This window comes from Pseudonaja textilis, chromosome 1, assembly GCF_049901715.1.
Source record: "Pseudonaja textilis isolate UNSWEBS1 chromosome 1, rPseTex1.2, whole genome shotgun sequence".
NCBI lineage: Eukaryota > Metazoa > Chordata > Lepidosauria > Squamata > Elapidae > Pseudonaja > Pseudonaja textilis.
Genome location: NC_141990.1, coordinates 40,431,474 through 40,454,583, shown reverse-complemented (window position 1 = coordinate 40,454,583; position 23,110 = coordinate 40,431,474). Strand labels below are relative to the sequence as shown.

Here is a 23,110-nt window from a genome sequence, read left to right as displayed (position 1 = left end):
TTTTTTACTTGATACAGGCTAGCTTGGAAAATGATGAGCAATCCATTACTGGAAATATTTAAAAAGAAGTGGACATCATCTATCAAAGATGATATCCAACATTGCTGAATTGACCACTGAAGTTGATTACATGATCACCGAGATTTATCCTACCTATATATCTAAATAAATGTATTGTTCTAAGATATAATATCCCTGTATTTTTCAATAGATACTGTATTAAAAGTCAAAGAGATAGAGACTGTTATATCCTTCTTCTAGGACCAGCTTCAGCTAGCCAGTTGGTTAGAGCAGGGGTCGCCAACCTTTTGGACCTCAGGGACCAACAAACTCATAATTTTAAATCCCAGGGACTTCTAACCGGTTCTGTGAGCATGGCCTAATTTGTGGGTGTGGCTTGGTGGTCATGTGATTGGCTGGGCATGGCTTTTATGTAAATATTATAAATATTTATATAAATATTGAATTTTTTATTAAAAAAGAGCAAGTTTTACCCAAAATCAGGCAATGCAGGCAGGCAGATTGAGTTGTTCACAGAATCACAGATTCATTCAGAAATCTATCTATCTGCCATTGGCTAGCTAAGTCTGTCACATAAAATTTGCTTGCAAGCAAACTCATAAATTTTGCTGGCAAGCAAACAAAATTAACTCACAACTCACCATGTATGTAAATATTGAATATTTTATTTTTTTAAAAAGAGCAACTTTTACCCAAAATCAGGCAAAGCAGGCAGGCAGATTGAGTTGCTCACAGAATCATTCAGTGTTCTATCTATCTGCCATTGGCTAGCTCAGTCTCTCAAATTTGCTTGCTGTGAGTCTGCACTGAATAATAGAACCTTCAGTCCTAAGGGAGGTTTGGCTGTGCTTAAAAGCAGAGCCAAAGATCTAAAGACTAGCTAGAAAGCAAGAAATCCAACCATTTCCTGTTTCCTAGCTAATTACAGCAGAACATCTGAGGTCGGAAAAAGGAAAAATAGCAATTTAGTAGGCAAGTTTGCTGAGTAAGGAGTGAGTGGGTGGGGAGGGTTCCCGTGGGCCATGTGGGCAGCACAGCTTGTGTTTCTGCGCAGCCTGGATTAATTGCTTTGGGAGGGTGCTCTGGGGGTGAGATTTCTCTGCGGCCCCCCAAAATTTTCTCATGGCCCACCACTGGCCCACTCGTTGGCGATGGCTGGGCTAGAGTACAGATACACTTCTTTTCTTAACTGCCTCATTTAGTAACCATTCACAGTTAGGACAGTGATGAAAAAATAACTTTACAACTAATCCTCACACCTACAACTTCGACAGGTTTTTTAAGCAAAGGAAAACTGAAGTAAAATCATAAGCGCAGTCATGACTTCACATAGTGACCACTTGCTTAACGACTGAGTTGCTGGTTCCAATTGTAGTGTTTCTTACTAGCATCTTTCAAATGCACTAAGCTACAACCCTGATCATCCCAGCCATCATGATCATTGATGTATGAGGTATATGTCTACAAGGAACCCTAAAGCTATTTTTTAAATCTCTTTATATTTTAGCGTATTAGTCATACTAGTATTAGCCAGAAAGTCAGTATCAGCAAGATCCAGATATTCATTTTATTTGAATGAGAAATCAGTCAGATGTTTTGAGTCACATTATGCAAACATATTTGAGAAATATAAATGAAATAATGAGGCAAATCAATAACAAGGTTCAAATTTGTTTTCTTTATGAATTCATCGGTGAGCCTTTGAAAAGTAAAGTCACTTTTGGTGAGAACAATAATAGTGACACAGGAAAACTTTAAAATAACCCTTTTAAGATTATCTACTCATAGATGCTATTCCTGTTCTTATTAGAATAATAAAAATAGCAATAATAAGAATAGTGATAAGCTGTATTTTTAATAGTAGTTGTTGGTCATGTCCATAATACCTTAAGCAGAAAGAATGTGGCGATCCATACTTCATCAGCATAATACATTGTTCTCAGCTGTTCTCAGTGTCAACGATCCAGGTATTTTTTATTTTTTTTTAATTTATTTTTTTATTTTTTATTTAATTTGATTTGTCAACTGCTTACAAGATAATAGGTATAAGAATAAACTTAGTTATGCATACATGAAATGGATATATATAAGAAAAATAAAGAAAACAATAGGACAGGGACGGTAGACACGTTGGTGCGCTTATGCACGTTCCCTGCAGACCTCTTAGGAAAGGGGTAAGGTCAATAGTAGACAGTCTTAGGTTAAAGTTTTTGGGGTTTGGGGAAGAAACCACAGAGTCAGGTAGAGTATTCCAGACATTGATTACTCTGTTGTTGTTGTTGTTGTTGTCTGGAAGTTGAGTCACGGCAACTGGACTTCTCTTTCTTTTTGCTTTGAAACTTTTCACTGCTTATCCAAGTAGCTCCATTCTCTGAAGCAGTGAAACAAAAAAGAAAAAGAAGTCCAGTTGCTGTGACTCAACTTCTAGTGTTCTCGGTTGTATAAAGTGTCAAGGGTATTCTCTTCTTCTTTGCTAGCAAAGGAGATCGGCTTGAAAAGGAAGGAAATACCATGCCCAGTTAGATTGAGTAGGGCACTGGTCTTCTGTCAGGGACTCATATCCTGTCTGTCTTCCTCTGCCTAATTCAGGAAGAAACTGGCTAGATTATTACCTAACCTGGAGATAGCCAAAGTGGAGAAGTAGATAACATTTTATTTCCAACAAAACCGGAACCAGTAGTTATAGGGTTTGTTTTTTTCTTGATTTCTCCTTTTTTAACAACAACAACAAAAATCCCGTGGTTCTGTGTGAGAAGATAGGGTGCTAGCAAGAAGGAAAAAGGGGAGGAAAGAAGAAAGAAAGGCAGGTCAGCAGAACTAACTGGCATCTTTCAGGGGAGGAAGGGCCCAAATAGCTTGCAATTTTGGGGAAGATTGACAAGCAGCAAAATCTCAGGAAGGGTAAAGCTTGTTGAGAGGTGTGAAATTGAGGAGGCAGAGCAGACGTGAATACTTCTAACTTGGTCCACTGTTCTCTAAAAACATCCACCCCACCAATTTGGTAATATTTTAATTCTGCCTCATTCTAATTCCCTTCATGATTTCTGGATGTTAATTTTGGACATTGCAGCACATATCTGGTGCTGTTCCATTTGAGATAAAAGTGAGTAAAAGTTGATATGATAGATGCTTATAAAATGATGCACGGTATGAGCAAACAGCTTTCCTTCTTTCTAATCGCATTACAATCCAGGGTCATCAGAACAACTGAATGGTTGGAGATTCACAAACAAAAGGTGAAAAAAATCTCATATAGCATAAACTACATAGATGTAGTGATAACGCCAGTTTGTCTTTAAAATGGGACGGGATAAATTCATAGAGGATTGTAAGTCAGATCCAAAACACGTGGTGAATCCTTTATTGTTTCACATCTGCAGACAAAATCTTGCCAAACTGAGGACTCTACTATCTACAAAATACGCTGTGAACTATTAGGGAAGGGCTGTGTTCACTCTCTTTCTCTCACACATAATATCTGGGCTAAGTTGCCTTTTACTCCTCTGGAGTGCACCCACTTCCTCACTGCATTCCATCACAGGGCTAATGCTATTGGTAGCAACATGATGGCATAATTATTACCTTCAGGGGACTGGTTCTATATTCTAATATCAATATGGGAGTTATAGTGGGTTTACTCACCTGTTCTACTTGAGACCTTTCAAGGAGCATCTAGCTGGTCACTGTGGGGAAGGTGCTAAATAAGATGGATTTGTCTTGTGTTATATTGATGTTTAGCATTATCCACTCTAATTGATAACATAGGATCTGATGATCTGCAGTACGTTCTGCTGCTTCTCTGTAAATGTCTCTTAATAAGACAGCAAAAGAGACAGCCTCATTTAACTGACTCCTGAAATATTTTTTGGGCAACATGAAGAGGAGGATTTGCAAATAGATGCTTTGCTCTTGCTGATATCTTGTTTACTTGGAGGCTTTGCGTGGGTGAGAGAATCAAACAGTTTCTCGCTGATGTTTGCCATGCTATTACAATTTTGGCAAAGACTATTCCACAGAAAAAGTACCATGAGGTTTCTCTGCAATCCATTGCCTCTGTTTATTTCACTTTCAACTCCTGGCCTTGTTAAAAAAATATAGTGTCATACAAAATTGAGGAGCTCCACTGAAATTTAATATAGCTTGACAGAGCATGTTGGTATTCAAAGACTACAATAGAATTTTTGCAAAAACAGGTTTAAAAACTAACAAATGTATTATGACATATGCTTTCATGGATAGAGTACACTGTAGCAGATTCATGATGTCTATTCCTCAGCTGCTGTAGAAGTGTGCATGTACGCACACCCACATTCACTGGAAATGAAAGGTATATATAACAAGGAAGTTTGGTATAATGGTTAAAGCACTAGGTTGGAAACTAGGAGACTCTGAATTCTGGTCCCGTCTTAGGCAAAAAGCTTAAGCCCTAGGAAGGAGGCAAGGGCAAATCACTTCTGAAAATGCCCTGCCAAGAAAATGCAGGGATTTCTCCAGGCAATCACCAGAAGCCAAGACTGACTGGAAATCAGAAAGGTTAAAAAAAAAGTAAAGATAAAGGTTTCCTCTGCTAGTTGTACCTGACTCTAGGGGTGGTGCTTCATAACCAAAGAGTCAGCGTTGTTTGAAGAGGCTCTCATGGTCATGTGATCAGCTGAGTAAACAAGGAAGGCACATGGAACACTGTTATCTTCCCACCAAAAAGCCACCTTTGTATCTATTTGCATTTACATGCCTTGGAAATGTCAGGTTGGCAGGAGCTGGGATAAGTAATGGAAGCTCACTCCATCAGGCAGTACTTGATCTCAAATTGCCATCCTTCTGGTCAACAAGCTCAGGAAATATAATATGTGATTCTGCATATATTGTTGACTTCAACCTCCTATTCTAGAAAGTGAGGTGAGTGGGATGCTGAGTGTTGTAATTTCCACACCTGTTATGTTAGATTTGGTAATTAAATAAATTTGACCTGAATTTTGTTACCCATACTTAGACCTAGACCAGTATTCCCCAACCTTTTGGGCACCAGGGTCTGGTTCTGTGAAGAGAGGTTTTTCCAAGGACTAGAGAGAACATGGTTTCACATGCTGCTTGCATCCCATGGATGGGGCTTCCCTTGTTTGCGCGGCCCAGTTGCTGGCATGCTAAGACTGATGCCGGTCCATGGACCTGGGGATGGGCACCCCGACCTAGACTATTTACAGCTTTAGGGCTGGAACAGGGAAAGTTGGATTGACACACCTCTACTCAAATCCAGGTCTGACCATATAGGCAGTTCTCAACTTACGACCAGAATCAAGCCCAAAATTTATGTTGCTGAGCAAGACAGTTGTGAAGTGAATTTTGCTCCATTTTACAACTTTTCTTGCCACAGTTGTCCGGCGAATCACTGCCGTTGTTAAGTTGGTAATATGGTTGTTAAATGTATCTGGTTTCCATCTGCTTGTAAGAAGATCACAAAAGGTGAATACCACCTCTGGTGATGACATGACCTAAGAATCTTGCAGCCACCAGGAATATGAATCAGTTGCCAAGCACCTGAATTCTAATCATGTGACTGTGGGGATGCTGCAACAGTTGTAAGTGTGAAAAACACTCATAAGCCACTTTTATCAGTGCTGTTGTGATTTCTAACGGTGACTAAATGGGCTGTTGTAAGTCAAGTACTACCTGTGTTGTACACCCAAGTTCATTTCTTGCCATAGTTAACATAGACAGGAAGCATCAGCTACTTATACAGTATTATCATCATCATCAAGAACAACAATGATACCGATGTCTATGGCAGAAATGAAATTGCTCAGAAAGGTGAGCATAGTGCATAACAAACTATTTATCTTGATGTTTACAGTCTTGCGAGAGTCTTCTACGCCATTAAAGAGGTGTGTGTGTGTAATAATTCCAATGCAGCGGCAGCAAGAGTTGGTTTTGATTTGGGATGCTCCTTCTGTTACTCCCCTTACAAAAGCTTACTGTGGTTGCTAAGTAACCCAGTTTTTAAAAAAGGAGATATATTTGTCTTTGCATTGCAGTCAGGAGCCCTGAAGGATGCAAAGATTTTAGAAAGCTCCTGAAATAGTCCAATCAGGGAAAGAAGTTAAAATTGTAACCAAACCTTAAATCAACAGACGTACAAAGGTCAGTTAACCAGAAGATGTGGCCCAATATTTTTGCAAGAAGAGCAGGGACATCTATAATAGGGAGGGAGATTATTCTTTAAAGCTGCACAGCACATGGACATTTCCAAAGTTGCCTGAAAAAAATCAGCAAAATCATTGTGATCCAGCTGAAGCCATTGCTGCAGTGCCTAGATTGTAGCCTGTGAGTTGTACAGTGAATATGGAATATCAGGGCTGCTTTACATTGGAATGTGCAAATTTTGCAGGGGGATGTGTGGTTGTTTAACAAAGAGCATTAAAATTAATTAACTAGTCATTTTGTTTGTTCCCATCAGCTGGCAAATCTGTACCAAAACCATGTTGACATTAAGGTGTACAAAGCGAAGAAACCAAAATATGAGATTGTAATGAGGTGTGTTTAATCAATGTACATATATTCCTGTCTTTCTTAACCTAAATCTTCTGAATTTCTTAGATTATAACTCCCAGATTTCCTAGTTAAGAACATTCTGAGTATGCCTCTAGAGGCAGAATGTTACAATAGTAGTTCCTATTAACAATGACCTCCTGATGTCCTTAGAATGAAAAGCTATATGTCTCTGAATACTAGTTTTTGAAGCTGAAATGGCTCTTGCCCACACGACCTACTTATTTCTTAATAGAACCATCATATTAGCTACTATGGAATACTGGCTGAGATAGATTTTTTTATCAGATCCTGCAGACTTCTTCTTTTAAAAAAAGACAACAACCATCAACACCCTTGTTACAAGTAAGGTCACTTTTCTCTTTTCAACTGCTGTGGAGGAAGGAATTTCAGATGTGATGTGACAAATTTAAAGCAAGCATTACAGTCCAAAATTGAGAGGAATGTTTGATTTTACAAAGGAATTGATAAAATCTCTCCCTGCATTATTCAAAGGGATCCTAATATGGAAGCCGTATCTAGATTTTTTTAAAAAAACTTGTAGTGTATTGAGACTCTGGTGGTTTAAAGTTTAATCACTAATAAGTCTAATTATTACTATCTTGCAGTGAACTTTGCAAACAATGTACTTTCCACCCACAGTCTGACGGAGGAATACAAACATTTTAATTATCTGATTATGTAGACCCCACACAAGAGTGTACTCTTTTGTTATTCTAATATACAGCTCATACTGTATATGTCTTTCACTCATTCAAGTATCAGACAAGATCATATGCACCTACAGTATATTACGCACATGTACGTATACTGATAAGCTCAGTTGGAATTCAGTATCAGAAGCCAATTAAAAATGGCTTCATCAAGTTGATTTAAACATAGAGAAAAAAAAAATGTGTTTAAAAAACGTTTCCTTTATTCCCGAAGTTCAGGCAGTGGACATCATGGCTTATATAGATAGAAATAGGTTTTCTCTCACATAATAGAGGAAGAAGAAGGACTTCCTCCCATCACTAAAAGAAAAAAAGATCTTAAGAATGAAGCGAGCTTTCAAAACTCCAATGAAGGTTGAACAAATGGAATATTTAGAAAACTTGGAAGGGAAGGGAGTTAGGATATAATGTGAATTAAATAACTGAGGAAGTGGAAAAGGAAAGAAACAATTAGATTTCAGAATAGTATCATTCACCCTACCTTTTTTCTGGCACATCCTCTATTAGGATAGGCACATTTTGCCAATTTCCTCACTTCACAGAATCTTTTCCTATTTATAAAGCAGAGTATGAGCATTTCCTGGCAATCTCCTTATTCTGCAGTGTGTTTTTGATGATGTCTTCATTTTATTCTCAGCCCATGATTGTAACAGGTTTAACTTGATCTTAGTTTTAAAGCAATGTTTTTCCCATGACCAGTTGCAATTTAAGGGAAAGAGCAATCTGCTGAGCTTCCCTGCCCATGTTGCTGGGTGGCAGCATTATCGGGTATATCAGAGGGAGCAAGATGAATTATGTGTCAGTTGGTTATCTGGGAGGACCTTGAACCCTACACTTTCTTCCTTTCTGGAGGGAGAGCAAACGGGGCATGCACTGGGTGCTTGGTACCTGCAGGGTGAAAGAGATGCACAGCAAAGGGTTTCAAAACAAGCTGGTAGATGATGGGCTGGAGAGTTGCCCAGTAAAGACTGATTTACCAGGCATCTCCCATCCACTGTATGTATCAGCTGACAAGTGCTTCCTCTGAATATGAGACAGCTAATCCATGTGGCGGAAAAGAATGATACTGTGAAGCAGCTTCATCTGTTTCACAGGGCAGTTCCCACCCATTCTTCAGCTGCAAACCCAGTTTCCGAGATGCGGTGTGGCTTTACCATCTTTAGCATCTCCACATGGGGAATCAGCATTCTAGGATAGTAGAGGTTTTGAAAATGGCTATACTGTGGGCTCAACCACTTGTTAAAACCATTCACGATGATGTTATCTATTATTCAGTTGAATCTGACTGTTGCTGATTCTTTGGGCCAGGACTCTCCACATCTTCTGATCTTGCAGTACTACTTTGACTTTTTCTGTACTCTGGCTGGTGTCCGCTTCGATGGTGTACAGCCACCGTCACGGCCTGGTTCCCTTTTACTGCTAACTCTTCCAAACATAATTGCTTTCTCCAGTGAATTCCCCTGCATGACATGGCCAAGGTAAATGAGAGTCAGTTTTGTGATTTTGTCTTCTAGTGACACGTCTGATGTTATGTGCTCCAGTACTTGTTTGTTAGTCATCTTTGCTATCCAAGGAATATACAGCACCAGCCTTCTCCAGCACCAGAGCTCAAATGAGTCAATTTTATTTCTATCTTGCTTTTTATGATCCTTAAAAAAGCGAGGTGGGAAAACTATTAATAATGCATGGTAATATCAGGATTGATAGATGGTTTCCTATTGCTGGGACTGTTAAGAAAGTGGGAAGATAGCAACGCTTACAGGTTTAACTAGTAGCTTTACTTATCATATTCTAAGAAGGCATATTCTAAATTAGGACATCACCATCTGTCAGCAAATCAGAACAGGATTTATAGACACTCAAAGCAGAACGTTGAGAGCACATTAATCCAACCAAGGGGATGGACACACAAGACTAACTCAAGTGTACAAAGGGAAACCCATGCATTCCTGTAGTTTGTCCTGGATATGTTTGTATCTGTAAATGTACCATTTATAGATATATTCTTTAATATTCTTGGGACCCAATTTAAAAAGCTAAAATCTTTTAACTTTTAGCAATCTTTTGATATAATATAGATATAATAACATTTTGGTTTATGCTTACAGTAGATACACTATAGGGATTTAGTCAAAATTCCAGGTAAACCTCAGGACCCATTTGAGAATCATTAAGTATGTTAAGTAAATTAAATGGCTGGATATTTAAATGCAGTTATTGGTCTGTTTATCTGCTGATGCCAACTTTCCAGATTCTTACTAGCTCTAGGACACAAATAAGGGGCTGCTCTCCTTCTTGGGGATATGAATTGTGAATGTCTGAACTTGAAACTTGGAAAGCAGCCTAGGCAGGCAGATGGCATTCATAACTGGATAATATGAAACCATGATCTGATTTCAACCCATTCAGGACTAAGAAGTACCACATGGCACATAATTTATTCATCCCTCTTCTGTATAGAGACAACACAATATTGCCTAGACCCTTTTAGAGGAGGAAAAATATCTTAAGGACCACTGTGAAGAATATTCTACAGATCTGATGAACAAAATCACCAAGAGCTACTCTGAGCTGGACTTCAACTGGATAGGTCCTACTGACTTGGCCACAGTAGTCTTGCTTGATTACTTGTAAAAAGTTTGTGAGTTTTGAGAAACTCCTCAGAATTAGGGTCATCATCTGGAGGTAGCACTTGGGTTTGCATGGTGGTAAACTCTTCCCTCATGTGAAAGTGGAGGTGGTTTACCTTGCCTTGTTAGAAGCAGCACAATACCTTAAGAAGGAATTGCTTTACCCAGCAGCACTAGATATGTTTTGAGCAGTTTCCAACCTCTCTTTTTCAGTGAGGATTCAGCCCTGAATACAATGTCAAAGCAGCAGTATTTGTACTTGACCTTTGCTAGGACCAGGGTAGATATGGTGTGATTCCTCTGGTTGTACTTGATAATTTAGCAGCTTTTAATGTCATTGGTCATGCTATCCTTTTGACCAAACTCTGGGAGTTAGGGGATGCTGGTTCTCTTCCATCAGGATTAGTTTTAGGTGATGTTGGGGGGGAGACTTTAAGCCCAAGGGCCCTTGCTTTGTGGATTTCTCATTGCTTAACATTCTCCCCAATCCTATTTAATATCTACGATATGTAAGGTTGGTAGATAGCACTTATTCAAGTATCATCAATATGCAGATGATACACAACTGTATATCAAGACCAGGTTGAAGAGGTGAAATTGTCAGGGCCCTGTCCCTGTACCTGGAGGCTCTTTGGGTCTGGATGGGAGAAACAGACTTGGGCTCAACTCTAGCAAGACTAACTAGAAAGAATCCTGCTGTCAGTGAGGGTTCTCCTGGATTTTCAGTAATGGCTTGAAGAGCAACTGGAAGTGTTGCCGGGATGACATTTGCACAAATACATTCAGTCTGCCAGTTATGCTCTTCTTTGGATTCGGACACCTTTCTCATGGTTTAGCCATTTTTTAAATTATTGCAATATACTGTACTGTTCTTGACGACCAGTTAGAAGCTATATGTCATCCAAAACGCAGTAATATGAATAGTTTTGGACATACCTTAGTTTACACATGCAATACTTCTACTTCATGAGTTACAATGGTTACCATTTCATTCCAGGTGTAGTTCAAGGTACTAGTATTCATCTATAAAGCAGTGTATGGCTGGGGTTTTGATTAGCTATGGGACTGCCTTTCTCCAGTGGTGTATGGCCAGTCAGTAAGATCCAGCAGGATTACTGTGGATCAGATCCTAATTACTTTGTAGAATCCTATATGTATATGTATATGTATATATGTGTGTGTGTCTGTGTGTATGTGCCCCTGTTCTTTGGAATAGCAGCCCTCCTTTAATCCATACAGCCCTTACCCTAATGACTTTTAGCTTCTCTGGTAGGAGCTGGGAAAGAGTGATTTATAAACTCCATGGAGATTGCTTTTTAAATGCTAATTTTGTTCCTTGACATGGTCCCGTATATCTATTTCATTCATTGTTGTATTTCTGTTTTTAATCTTTATTTTCTTGTTTAGTCTTACAATTGCTTTGGTGATTGAGTGGTTAACAAAAAATAAACATCATTATAATAGCAGTAATTTTGCTTGTTTGGAATCAATAGTTTTTGTTAAGACATGCTGATAAATGTTTATGACATTTACTGGTACATAGTGCAAAATTTTTGATATTCTCTGGTATACAGTATAAATCTCCAAGAGTCTGGTTTTTTTTTTTGAACTGGGAAAGATAGGACACCATTTTGTATGTGGTCCTTTGTGCCAAGTAATTTTTTGCCATAAAGTTCACAGTGACATCTTTCTTGAGCTTCACTGTCAAGAGTTTTAAAGGTTGTCCGGTCCCTTTACTTGCTGCTTTTCACTTATGACTTCATCCTCTCATCTCTAGTATTGAGAAATCAATACTATGAATTCATGACTACAAATGAAAGAGGACTTCTTACTTTAGAAAAAAAAAATATTTGGCAGACTGTTGTTGCATCCAATAAGAGAGGAACTGGTCTGAATGTTAAGGTCTTGGGATTTAAGAGCCGACCAGCAGTGAAGCTGGTGGTATATAAGCTGATGAAATAAGGATGAATCAGCATAGTATGGGTATTTCCCTGTAAGACTAGGGATGGGTTCTACCCTTTTAAGAGGTTTTTATATAAAGCAGCCATTAGAGGGCATGTTCTCTCTCCTTGTGTCCGGTACTCATTGCAGAAGTCTCAGTGTAAAAGTTAAGAAGAAGAAAGATTGCTTGTAAAGTGTTTTGCCTGCTACGTATATGTCTATATATAACTGCTGTATATAAACCACTGTTCACTGCTAAATGTCTAAGTCTCTGTGTGCTGTGTTTTGCTCCTGGGTTGTCTCATAATAGCAGTCATGCTGCAAAGGCTTTGACACTGAATATTTTACCTAGCTTGAAAAGCGAACTGTGTGGGTGTGTTAATATTGTACATTGTGTGGATATTGTACATTACTTGGAGAATGTGTAAGTAGACCACTGGGATATCCTCAGGATATGATCAAACAAGCATATATGGCAGTGCTGCGGTGGTGCAATTAAACCTGAACTGTTTCTTATCTTCTCATCACAATTCACATAAAAAGAAACCCCAGGTGGAGCTTGGATTCCATCATCACAGCCACCATCTTGACTTATTAACCATATGTTGTGGGTACCGCTATAGGTCACATTTCTCTTTCTTGAGTGTTTAGCAGTGTCTGGAGGGTCCAGGACAGTGTTTCTCAACCATGGCAACTTCAAAATGTGTGGACTTTAACTCCCAGAATTCCCCAGGCAGCATGTTAGATGAGGAATTCTGGGAATTGAAATCCACACATCTTACATTGAGAGCATATGCACCAAGACAAATTCCTTGTGTGTCTAATCACACTTGGTCAATAAAGAATTCATTCATTCATCAAAGTTACCAAGGCTGAGAAACACTAGTGTAGGACCCAAATACCACTTTATTTTTTAGCTCTAGGTTGTAAGGATACCTATCTGTTGTTTCATTCTCAATATAGTAAGTCCTCAACTTACGATCACAATTGAGCCTGAAATGTATGTTGTTAAGTGAGAAGTTTGCGAAGTGAATTTTGCCCCATTCGATGATTTTTCTTGTCACGTTTGTTAAGTGAATCACTGCAGTTGTTAAATTAGTAAAACGGTTGTTAAGCGGTTTCATTATTGACTTTGCTTGTCAGAAAGTTGCAAAAGGTGATCACATGATCCCAGGACACTGCAACCGTCATAAATGTGAGACAGTTGTCAAGCATCCAAATCTAAATCACGTGACCATGGGGATGCTGCAGTGTCATAAATGTGAAAATGTTTCATAAGTCACTATTTCCAGTGTATCTTCATTGTAACTTTGAACGGTCACTAAGTGAACTATTGTAAGTCGAGGACTACCTGTATTTACATTTGCACAAATACTGTTGTACATATTACTGATATTGCAGAAATCCTACCTATTGCCACTGCTTTTCCATACAATTGAAGCTCTTCCTTTGTTAGGGGCCTGCTGTAAAACAGACCTAATAATATAATACAGAGTTAACACTGAATAGATGCAGAACATGCTTTTCAAAAACCATACCTGATCTGAACACCCACTGATCTGTGGGAGTCAAGACTTCAAAAACAAAAGATGTACTTTGAGAGCCAATCTAAGTCTCAATATTCAGGTAACAAGAAACGCGCCCTCTGGAAGAAGAAGCATCTGGCATAAATAACCTCTTGTGCATCTTATTGAGCATTGTCCAACCATCTTATCCTTCTCCTCTCTTGTTTCTCCTTCCTCCCTTGTTCAGTCTGCTCATGCTGTCTCGGTGCTTAGAGAATGTGCAAAGCTACGTCCTGCGGATCCCACCGTCCCTCTCCTGGCCGCCAAGGTCTGCATTGGACCTCTGCACTGGGTAAGCAAGCTGGCGCAGTGCTTCTTACATAATGCATTAAGTGCCACATTAACAGCCACACTCAAATGTTGTTTAAAGAGAGGAAGAGACAGAAGGAAGATGAGGGAGTAAAGCAAGAAGAGCTGCACAATTATATGGAACTGACCTGACTTGTTGAAAGAAGTCTCTGACATGGGCTTCTCTGTTATTTTGTAGGGGGGGAGGTAAGAGAAAAAAAGAGAGAGAGACTTGCCTTAAACCAGAGTCTTAATTGCTTCTTCAGATTGATTTCCCCAATGCAATAATGAATTATCTCTTAATTACTACACCAATATTATGTGGTGCATGCATGTTGACTTAGCAAGAAATTGCATAGAATACAATGGGATTTTTTTTTCTCAAATAAATACAGTACAGATATGACAGCTGTCTGGAGAAAACTGGTTTTATTCCTACCAGCAGATGGCTCTTTTTGAAAATTTCAATAAGTGATATTTATATAATATAGTTTAAATTATTGACCTTCTAATATTTAGTTAACTTAAGAGTATTGAAAAGGGAAAACAGAAATAAGGTATTCTATCAATATTAATTACAGATGGCTCATTTTTTGATGGAACTTCTTGTTGTGAAGAAAAGTTCATGTTACTGGTGATGTTATTATTACTGCGCATTTCAATCTCATTAATATGTAGCATTAGTCATAATAAGAGGCCAAGTGGGAGAAATTGTTGCCTTGCAGATCAAATACCAGGCCTATAGAGCTTGCTGTTACCAAAAGGCTGCAACCTCACCCATCTGCTCCAACAGGAGGAACAATAAAATATTGTTGGAAATATTAAATGAAATCAGAAGAATAACCTGCTGAGAAGGAAAATAGATGATTACTAAATACTTGAGGTTGATTAATTCATCCTTTTAATTCATTGAGTATATAATTAACAGATTGTAATAAAATAGTTCAGTATAAGTTATGTAGGTGGCAAACCTTGAGGGCACTTAATAAGACCTCACATTCTGTTGACTGATCAGCACAGAGAAATGGTTTATTCCAAGAATAATAGCTATTTAGTATAGTTTATAATGCTGGATTTGAATTGTATGTCTGGCAAGGTGGGAGAATTCATTCTTAATGCAAACATATCTAGTCTCCAACTTTAAACTTTTAGAACAGTGAGATAGTAGCTCTAATTTTTGAATTGGAGATTACTTCCAGTCCAACATATTCTATTCCATGTAATGCTTCCGTTCTTTTCTCCTTTCTTCACAAAATTAGCCCTTTCAAGCAATCAGAACACCACAGAAAGTTCTCGAGATATGGTTTGGTCCAGAGGTGGTATTCAGCAGGTTCTGACCAGTTCTGGAGAACCTGTAAGGGAAATTTTGAGTAGTTTGGAGAACTGGCAAATACCACCTCTGACTGGAGATTTTACAGTATCTTTCCCCCGACCTGCCCAGCAAGACATGCCCACAGAACTGGTAGTAAAAAAAAAAATTGAATCCCATCACTGGTTTGGTCAATCCCCATCAGTTTGATCTGTGCATATTTTTTTTGAGAAACTAAACATAAAGCTCTCAGGTTCTTTAAAAATCTACATTTAATAATGTGGTGAATGAATTATTTATTCAATTGCACTGGTACCTTGATTTATGCAACTGTCACTAAGTAAACATCTGTGCACAATAGGATAAATTTATAGAAGGGGCTTTTAATGTTTAGTTTATGATTCTGGCTCTATTGGATTTAGCTCTAAACTTGTAGAACTTATACTATTAGTGATGTCCAGGTTTAGTTATATCTATGCTACTTGTAGATATTAAATGAGATCTACACTCTAATTACATGTCTTGTTTGGATAAGTGTCTTTTTGTAATCATTAGTCTAATGGAATCCTCAAGGCATTTATTTCTTTTCTGGAAAATTATTTATATTGTGCTTTCCACCTGAAATTAGGCCCTGACCATGGCTTACCACAGATTTAATATTAAATCAACCCACAACAAATGACAGGAACAGAAAAGCAAATTCAGAAAGTATCCAGTGAAAATCCCAAAGGTGATTTTTCCAAAAGGCATCTGGTCTTTCTTGGATTTTTGTTTGATAATGTTTCACTTTTCATATAAGAAGTTTCTTCAGTGTTGAGCTGAAGAAGTTTCTTGAATGAGAAGTGAAATGTTTCAAGGAAAAAACCCAACAAGGTCCAATTGCCTTTTGAAAAAAGCACCTTTGGGACAACCATGAGCTGGATGGTTGAAATCTCCTTGGACATATCCAGTGAAAAGGCTAACCAATTATTGACCATTTTTATTAAAATTATGCTCAAAGAAAACAGGTTTGAGTTGCCTTTCTAAGGCACTCAATAAGCTACATCATGGAATCTCTTCTTGGTTGTCTTTGCAATGTATATACGTCCACAGATATTTGGCTTCTCTTTATTCCAAGCTCAGGATCCAAAAAGATCTTGACAAACTTGAACAATAGGCCCTATCCAACAAAATGAATTTTAATGTGGCGAAAAGAAAAGTTTTACGTTTAGGCAGGAAAAATCAAAGGTATAAGTACAGATTAGGCGAAACCTGGCTCAAAGACAGTAACTGTGAGAGGCACCTTGAAGTCCTAGTGGATGATCATTTGAATATGAGCCAGCAGTGTGCAGTAGCAGCCAAAAAAGCTGATACAATCCTGGATTGTATAAACAGGCATAGAATCAAGATCACATGAAATATTAGTGCTACTTTATAAAACCCTAGTAAGTCCACACCTGGAATACTGCAACCGAATTTGGTCACCATACTACAAAAAAGATGTTGAGACTTTGAAAAAAAAGTCCAGAGAAGAGCAACTAAGATGATCAAAGGCCTGGAGACTAAACCATATGAAGAACAGCTGCAGGTTTAGGGTTCAGCTAGTCTAAAGAAAAGAAGAATTATTAGGGGTGACATGATATCAGTATTCCAGTATTTCAGGGGCTGCCACAAAGAAGAGAGGGTCAAATTATTCTACAGAGCACCAGGGGGCAGGACAAAGAAACAATGGTTGGAAACTAATCAAAGAGCAATCTGGAATTAAGGAGAAACTTCCTGGCAGTGAAGACAATTAACCAGCTTGCCTTCAGAAATCGGGGCACTCCATCACTGGAGCTTTTTAAAGGAGAGACTAAATAGTCACTGATCTGAAATGGTAAAATGCTTGAGCAGGGGGCCTGGACTAGGAGACCTCCAAGGTCCCTCCCAGCTTCTATTCTATTCTATTCTATTCTATTCTATTCTATTCTATTCTATTCTATTCTTCTTTTTGCAATAAAACTTTCTGGATTTTAAATATCCAGATATGCTGTGACTACAAGAGCTTTAGAAGTTTGAAAGGATGTTAAAAATAATGCAGGGCAGATCTTATTCATACTTGGAAATACATTCCAATGCTCATTTGGGTAAGGGGACCATTTTTATATCAGAGTCTCGTAATCAAGCAAGTGATACATATGTGAAAGCCAATATCTGTTTTACAAATCTTGCAACCTGCATTAATGTATGACAGCATGGAAATCATTACTTGATATCGCTCTGCAATGAAAACCGCACTGCAGTCCTAGTGGTGCCCATAGGAGCATTGTAGTGTGCAGGAGTTCACAGAAGGACCTAATTTGAATTAAGCATGAATATTAAAAAACAAAACTAATTCTCAATCATAAAGTTTTAAAATATTTAGAACTTTATATTCATGTTATATTGGAAATTATAAAGCTTGTTTTTATGGTGGGACTTCCATGGAAAAACTTCCAATATTTTTTTGGAATTAAAATTAAAATTACATAAAGCTTTACATTTTTAGGTATCTACTGCAGAGATTTTTTAAAGTGTACATCCAAAAATATCAAAGAATAGGCAAGCAGATGCTTTAAAAAAAACCTGTGATGGATTTGGGATTTGCTGCTACATAATATATAAACTGTTCTTCATGAATCTCTTGGCATGGCAGAGACTGTGGGAGTGGATGAGATTAAAATGTCTTTGGTTTTCTATTGCTAAACCTCTAGAATTGTGCAGTTAACAGAACTATTTTCACTTTTTACCTCCTTTTTAAAATCTCCCACCTGATTGATCTAATTTTAAGAAATATTTATGTCCTTAAAAAAGAAGATATCATGCTAATGCTCCTAACTGCCACCTACTTTTTCCTTGCAGTATTAAATTACTCTTGGGTGAAAATGCACACTGTTTGCTTGTTACTTTTTAGATATAAGGAGTATAATTTAAAATGCATGACCTTGTTCTCCTAAAGGAAAGGTGTGGGTGGGGAAAACACAACAGAAAGAAACAACATGCCAAGATGTGCCAGCTGGACACCAGCTGGGCAGCCTCTTGCCAGGGGATAACACCTGCTGTTCCTATTCCTTATCAGTGTGCCTGTAGGCTTAGTTCAATCATACATTCAAAAACCTGCAATAAAATAATATGGTTAGCTGGAAAAAGCCTCCCTCTGCCTCAAGCAGTAGGCTACTAACAAAATGAGGTTTTCACCAAAGATGATGGCAGTGGGAAACACAGATTATTATATTTTACAATGGCTGAACATAGTTTGTTGGCATATCTTGCTGAGTGTGTTTCTCTCTTCAATGCAGGAGAGAGTTGGAAGCCATATTTTTCCTTGTTATTTCTGATAGCTGAGGAATCTTTGGAGGTAGCTGATCTTTTTAGGTCCTTTGTTCTTGTCCCAGAATGTTCTAGTTTAGTGTTCTGAAAAATCATGCTGTCTGTCTCTCTTCTATTAATGCCACTGTTGATGGTGATGGAAGCAATTCTGCTCTGCCTCCAATTCTTCTGGGAAAACAAGCAATAACCAATTCTGTTTCACAAATGTTTGGTCACAAGTACCACGGTATCTTCCTATCGCTAATAATTTCCCTTACAAACATCATTGCTCTCCCTTTCTGTCTCATAGAGAATGTCAAGGAAATATTTGGTTAGGAGCCTATGATAGTTTTCATTAGTAAGCATTATTATTTGGGCACATACCCTATTATTACTTAGAAAATCTAAAAGTACTTATAGATGTTTCTTTGAAAAAGAGATGCTTAGTAATCCTCCATTATTCTAATTATTCCTCATACTGCAATTGGCAGGACACTAACTGAGAGAGAGAAAAATGGCTTCTTTCAATTGAAGTCATGTCTGCAGAGAGATTTATGTCCCTAATATACTGTAGCTTTTAAAATATTTGTGTCTGACCTGATTTAGTTTCAGGTTAACCCATTTTTAAAAACTCTGAGTCACTAATCAAAATCTCTAAAAAGTAGAACCTAACAGGTTGCACTACCTATTTGGGCTCCTACAGCTAAAATTTATTGTACTGAATCTGAGCTGCAAAAGACTGAATGACAGCAAGATAATGTTTTCCATATCTTGTCATTGTCATCTAAAGGTGGTCCATATTTTCATAAGGCTATCACACCTGACACAGTTAATAATTGATACCAAAGACCTGATATCTGATCTATAGGAGGTAAATTGTACCTCCTATCTGCATAATTTCATCTCATATTGAAACTACAGTATATTAGGGGCATGAGCTACAGTGGCACATTGGTCAGAGTGCAGTACTGCAGGCCACTTCTGCTGGCTGCTAGCTGCCTGCAATTTGGCAGTTCATATCTCAAGGTTGACTCAGCCTTCCCTCCTTCTGAAGTGGGTAAAATGAGGACCCAAAATTGTTGGGGGCAATATGCTGACTCTGTAAACTGCTTACAGAGGGCTAGAAACACTGTAAAGCAGTATATAAGTCTAAGTGCTATTGCTTCGGGGCCAGCAAACTAGTGATGAGAAAGGTGAAACTTTTGAGTGAACAACACTTTTCTCTGTCTCTACCATCCACCTTCCCGTTTCTCTGTCACTTCTTTTGTTTCAGACACCACCTTTCCCTTTTTCGCTGTCTCTTCCCCTTTCCTTCCAGTAGGCTACTGGTAAGATATTAGATTTAACCAGTGGTTTCTATATAATGCTTTCTATAGGGTTTGAAACAAGGTTAGCATATTGCCCAGATCAATAGTAACTTTGGAAGATCCATAAATGTGCTCTTTTAAGACTCTGCCCTTTCTGCTTGTAAGTTAATCATCAATTTAATCATTATTAAGGCTCGGTTGTTTGAGGGACCACCTAACTTCTTTTTTGCAGCACCTGCCCATTGAAATGTTACCCCATCCCAAAGATTCATTTGGCCAGACAGTGTTCCAGAAATCTTTAAAAACTTGGCTGTTCTCCCAGGCCTTGTGGTAGCCCTTTTCACTTGCAAGAATTTGAGTAGATGGTGCAATTGTCTGGATGTGTAAGATTTTATTTTTATTGTTTTCTCTATTTCAACTGCCACCCAGATTAATTCTGGAGTTGGGCAACCTATAAATCTCCTCTACCTCTTCTTCCTCATCATCCTGCTGACTGGTTTAATGTGGCCCATCAGCCTAAAACCATCAGCCTGCTGTACTGCTTGGTTTTTATAGTTGCCTCTCTGGAAGTTATGAGGAGGTTGAATGTCATACTATGTGGCCCATGGACTAAATTCAGTAAATCCTAAATAACAATCTGCCCCATTTCCCCACCCCGCCTTTCTTCTTGTCTCTATTAATTCATTTCTGGGTCTCTCTACCTCCGCACTGGTTTTATCTGTCTCCAATTCCGTAAATGTCTATGTTTCTATGATTTGCATGGCTTGCATGGGCCAAGATCTGTGCCCCAGTAATGAATCTATAGTCAAAAGTTTCTGTCTCTTCACCATTGCTTTTCTCTTACCCTCCACCCCACATCTTTTGGTCCAAAAGTGGACAGAATAAGAAAACTAAGAATTGGGAAGCAACAGCACCTGTCTTTTGCCCATTGATTCTCCACCTGCCAAAGCAACAGGCTGCCATATGCATGAAACACAAGCAATACCAATAGTTTTAACAGTGGTAGAAGTGACATACTTGACATATTCTTATTCCCAAAGTCCAGAGCCAGCATTAGTGCTAAACCTTTCACTAATAATCGTACTACGTACAATGTTTTATAGTTGACACGTACACTTTTCCTGGTTCCAAATGTGTTGCAGCTAGGCACCATGTTGGGAAAATTAGCTTTTTGTCATGCACTGAGATTTAGAAGTCTGGTCTTCCAAATTCACTGGAAGCATAGCACCATCTCATAGCCGTGAGTTCTGATGATTGTTAATCTTGAATTCATTCTAAAGAAGTAAATATTCTATAAAGATGTCGCAAAGGATATTTCTTGTAATGTTTCTCCCTTTTTCTAATCAATTTAGCTGGAGGAAGGAGAACGTTTCGCCAAGATGGTTGTTGGCATGGGAGAAGACGCTGGAGAATTCCTAGCAAAGGGTTTTTTAGCATTAGGCCTGACATACAGCCTGCAAGCAACTGATGGTAATCTTTTGATTTGTCAAATATGATCTGAACAGCTATTGTTTAAAGAAGTCAGTTTAAGCATTTAAATATTAAAAGTTTAAGAATATTTAAATGGAAGAACTACCTTGTAGGTGCATAGTTGTCTGGTCCAGCAATAAGTTGCCAACATCTATTCACAAAATCTATTCGTTTTATTGATGCCAATCTTTCATTATGCCTTTCTGTTTCTAAAGCAGCTAAAAGTGGATGTGACATAATCTAACTAAACCGATATAAAAAACAAAAGAAAATGTCTCTTGCTGATTATAAATAAGTGATGAAGCTAATTCCTTTCACCTGAACATGGGTGAGCTTCTGTCCAACATCCGGATATTCCAACACACTTTCACTCTGTTTCTATTGTTGTAAACAATCACTGGTGATTAGTTCTAACTTCCATTGTTTATGAAATTAAAAAACTGATGTGGACATTGAGGTTATTTGATTTTATGCATCAATTTCATTAAATGTATTATAACTGCTCAATCGAGACTTTAGATGGATCATCTCTTTGAAGCAGAGCAGGACTGAAATGCCATACTCTACTGCCAAAATGTGACTCATTTAGCCTATTAAATTTAACAAATAAGTCCTGCCCTCTTTCTGGTAAATTGGTTCTATCACTTAGATAATAAGTTTCATCAATCTTTAACTGAAATTTCTCCTCTTGTGCCAATATGTATTTGATATAATCCTGGCCTCAGATCAGCAGAGATAAAAGTCATTACCTTTTTTTCATATTCTTCTAGCATTTTTTTCTGCTTTTCTACTATTAAAAAACTTCCTTTATCTTCCCCCTCAGTCACTTTTTTTCCAGGCTAAACATAGTCCAATTTTTATCATACCTCCAGCTATCTTGTTGCTGTCTCCTGCGCTTCAATTTCAATTTACAGGTCAAATACTGTGATAATGAAAGCTGGAAAAATGAAATGGAAGAATTGTTTAAAATTCAACCAGTCGTGGAAAATAGTTGCATTTAACTCTTTATTGAAGTAAAAATTCTGCTTCTGGCTTATGTTACCAAAAAATGATCTTGCAACCCAAGTAACCCATTTTTTATTATAATTTGTATTTTTAAAAGTATCTTATCTCACTGGTAATCAAGCACCAAAACTCATCTCTGATCACATGAACAAAGGGTATATCATTACTTGCCAGTCCCAAAGGTGCTTTCCAAAAGGCAACTAGACTTTCTTCGTTTTTTTCCTGAAGACGTTTCCCTTCTCATCCAAGATACTTCTTCAGAACTGAAGAAGCTTCTTGGGTGAGAAATGAAATGTCTTCAAGAAAAAGCAAAATACAGTTGCCTTTTGGAAAGTACCTTTATGATAACCATGACCTGGATGATTGAGAGTCTGCATAGACATTACCACGGTTGCACAGATAACTATGGGAACCTTGTTGTTATACAGTATAAATGATCCCACAATAATCTTACATTGAAGAATACAGAATTGGAAAGATTAGCAATTATATAATCCATCACTTTTCAAATGCAACAGATTCTATTGAATCCATGATGGCTACCCAGATGCTTCAAAATAAGCAGTGAAGGAGATTCCACTATTATCTAAATAGAATGTTCCGTTATTGGTACCATCAGGAAGCTCTTAGTATTTAATTAAAACGTCTTTGCTTACTCTTTGAAATTATTGGTTTGAGTCTCTGGAGTTATTATTTCCTTGATTTGGTGTCTTTACTGGGCCTACAATTCTTGAATTACCAGTTTATCTCATAGAACATCCTGAGGATACCAAATTGGTCAACAAAATACAGAGTGGTAACTCCTTTAATATTAAAGTCTGTCAGATTCTGTAGTGCTTACTTGCAAAAGCCAAAAGATTATTTTGGTGGGAAAAAACACGAATATTGTACACAATTTTAAATTTTACACACTAGAGCTATGAAGCCATGTGCAACATAAACTTAAGCTGAAAATCCCAGCTTGCATTGATAGAATACTTTCCATTATTTTATAGACCATGTTTTAAATATG

The 23,110-nt window shown here is 37.9% G+C and overlaps 1 protein-coding gene across 1 annotated transcript in view; it reads left to right on the top strand.

Annotated features, from left to right (window-relative positions):
- The window catches only part of TTC7A (tetratricopeptide repeat domain 7A), a 159,727-nt gene that overhangs the window by 41,161 nt on the left and 95,456 nt on the right, over nucleotides 1-23,110 (top strand). Inside the window, exons 11-12 of the mRNA XM_026695868.2 lie at nucleotides 13,601-13,705; nucleotides 20,976-21,093. Coding sequence (XP_026551653.1) covers nucleotides 13,601-13,705; nucleotides 20,976-21,093 — 223 coding nt within the window. The remainder of the gene's footprint in view (nucleotides 1-13,600; nucleotides 13,706-20,975; nucleotides 21,094-23,110) is intronic.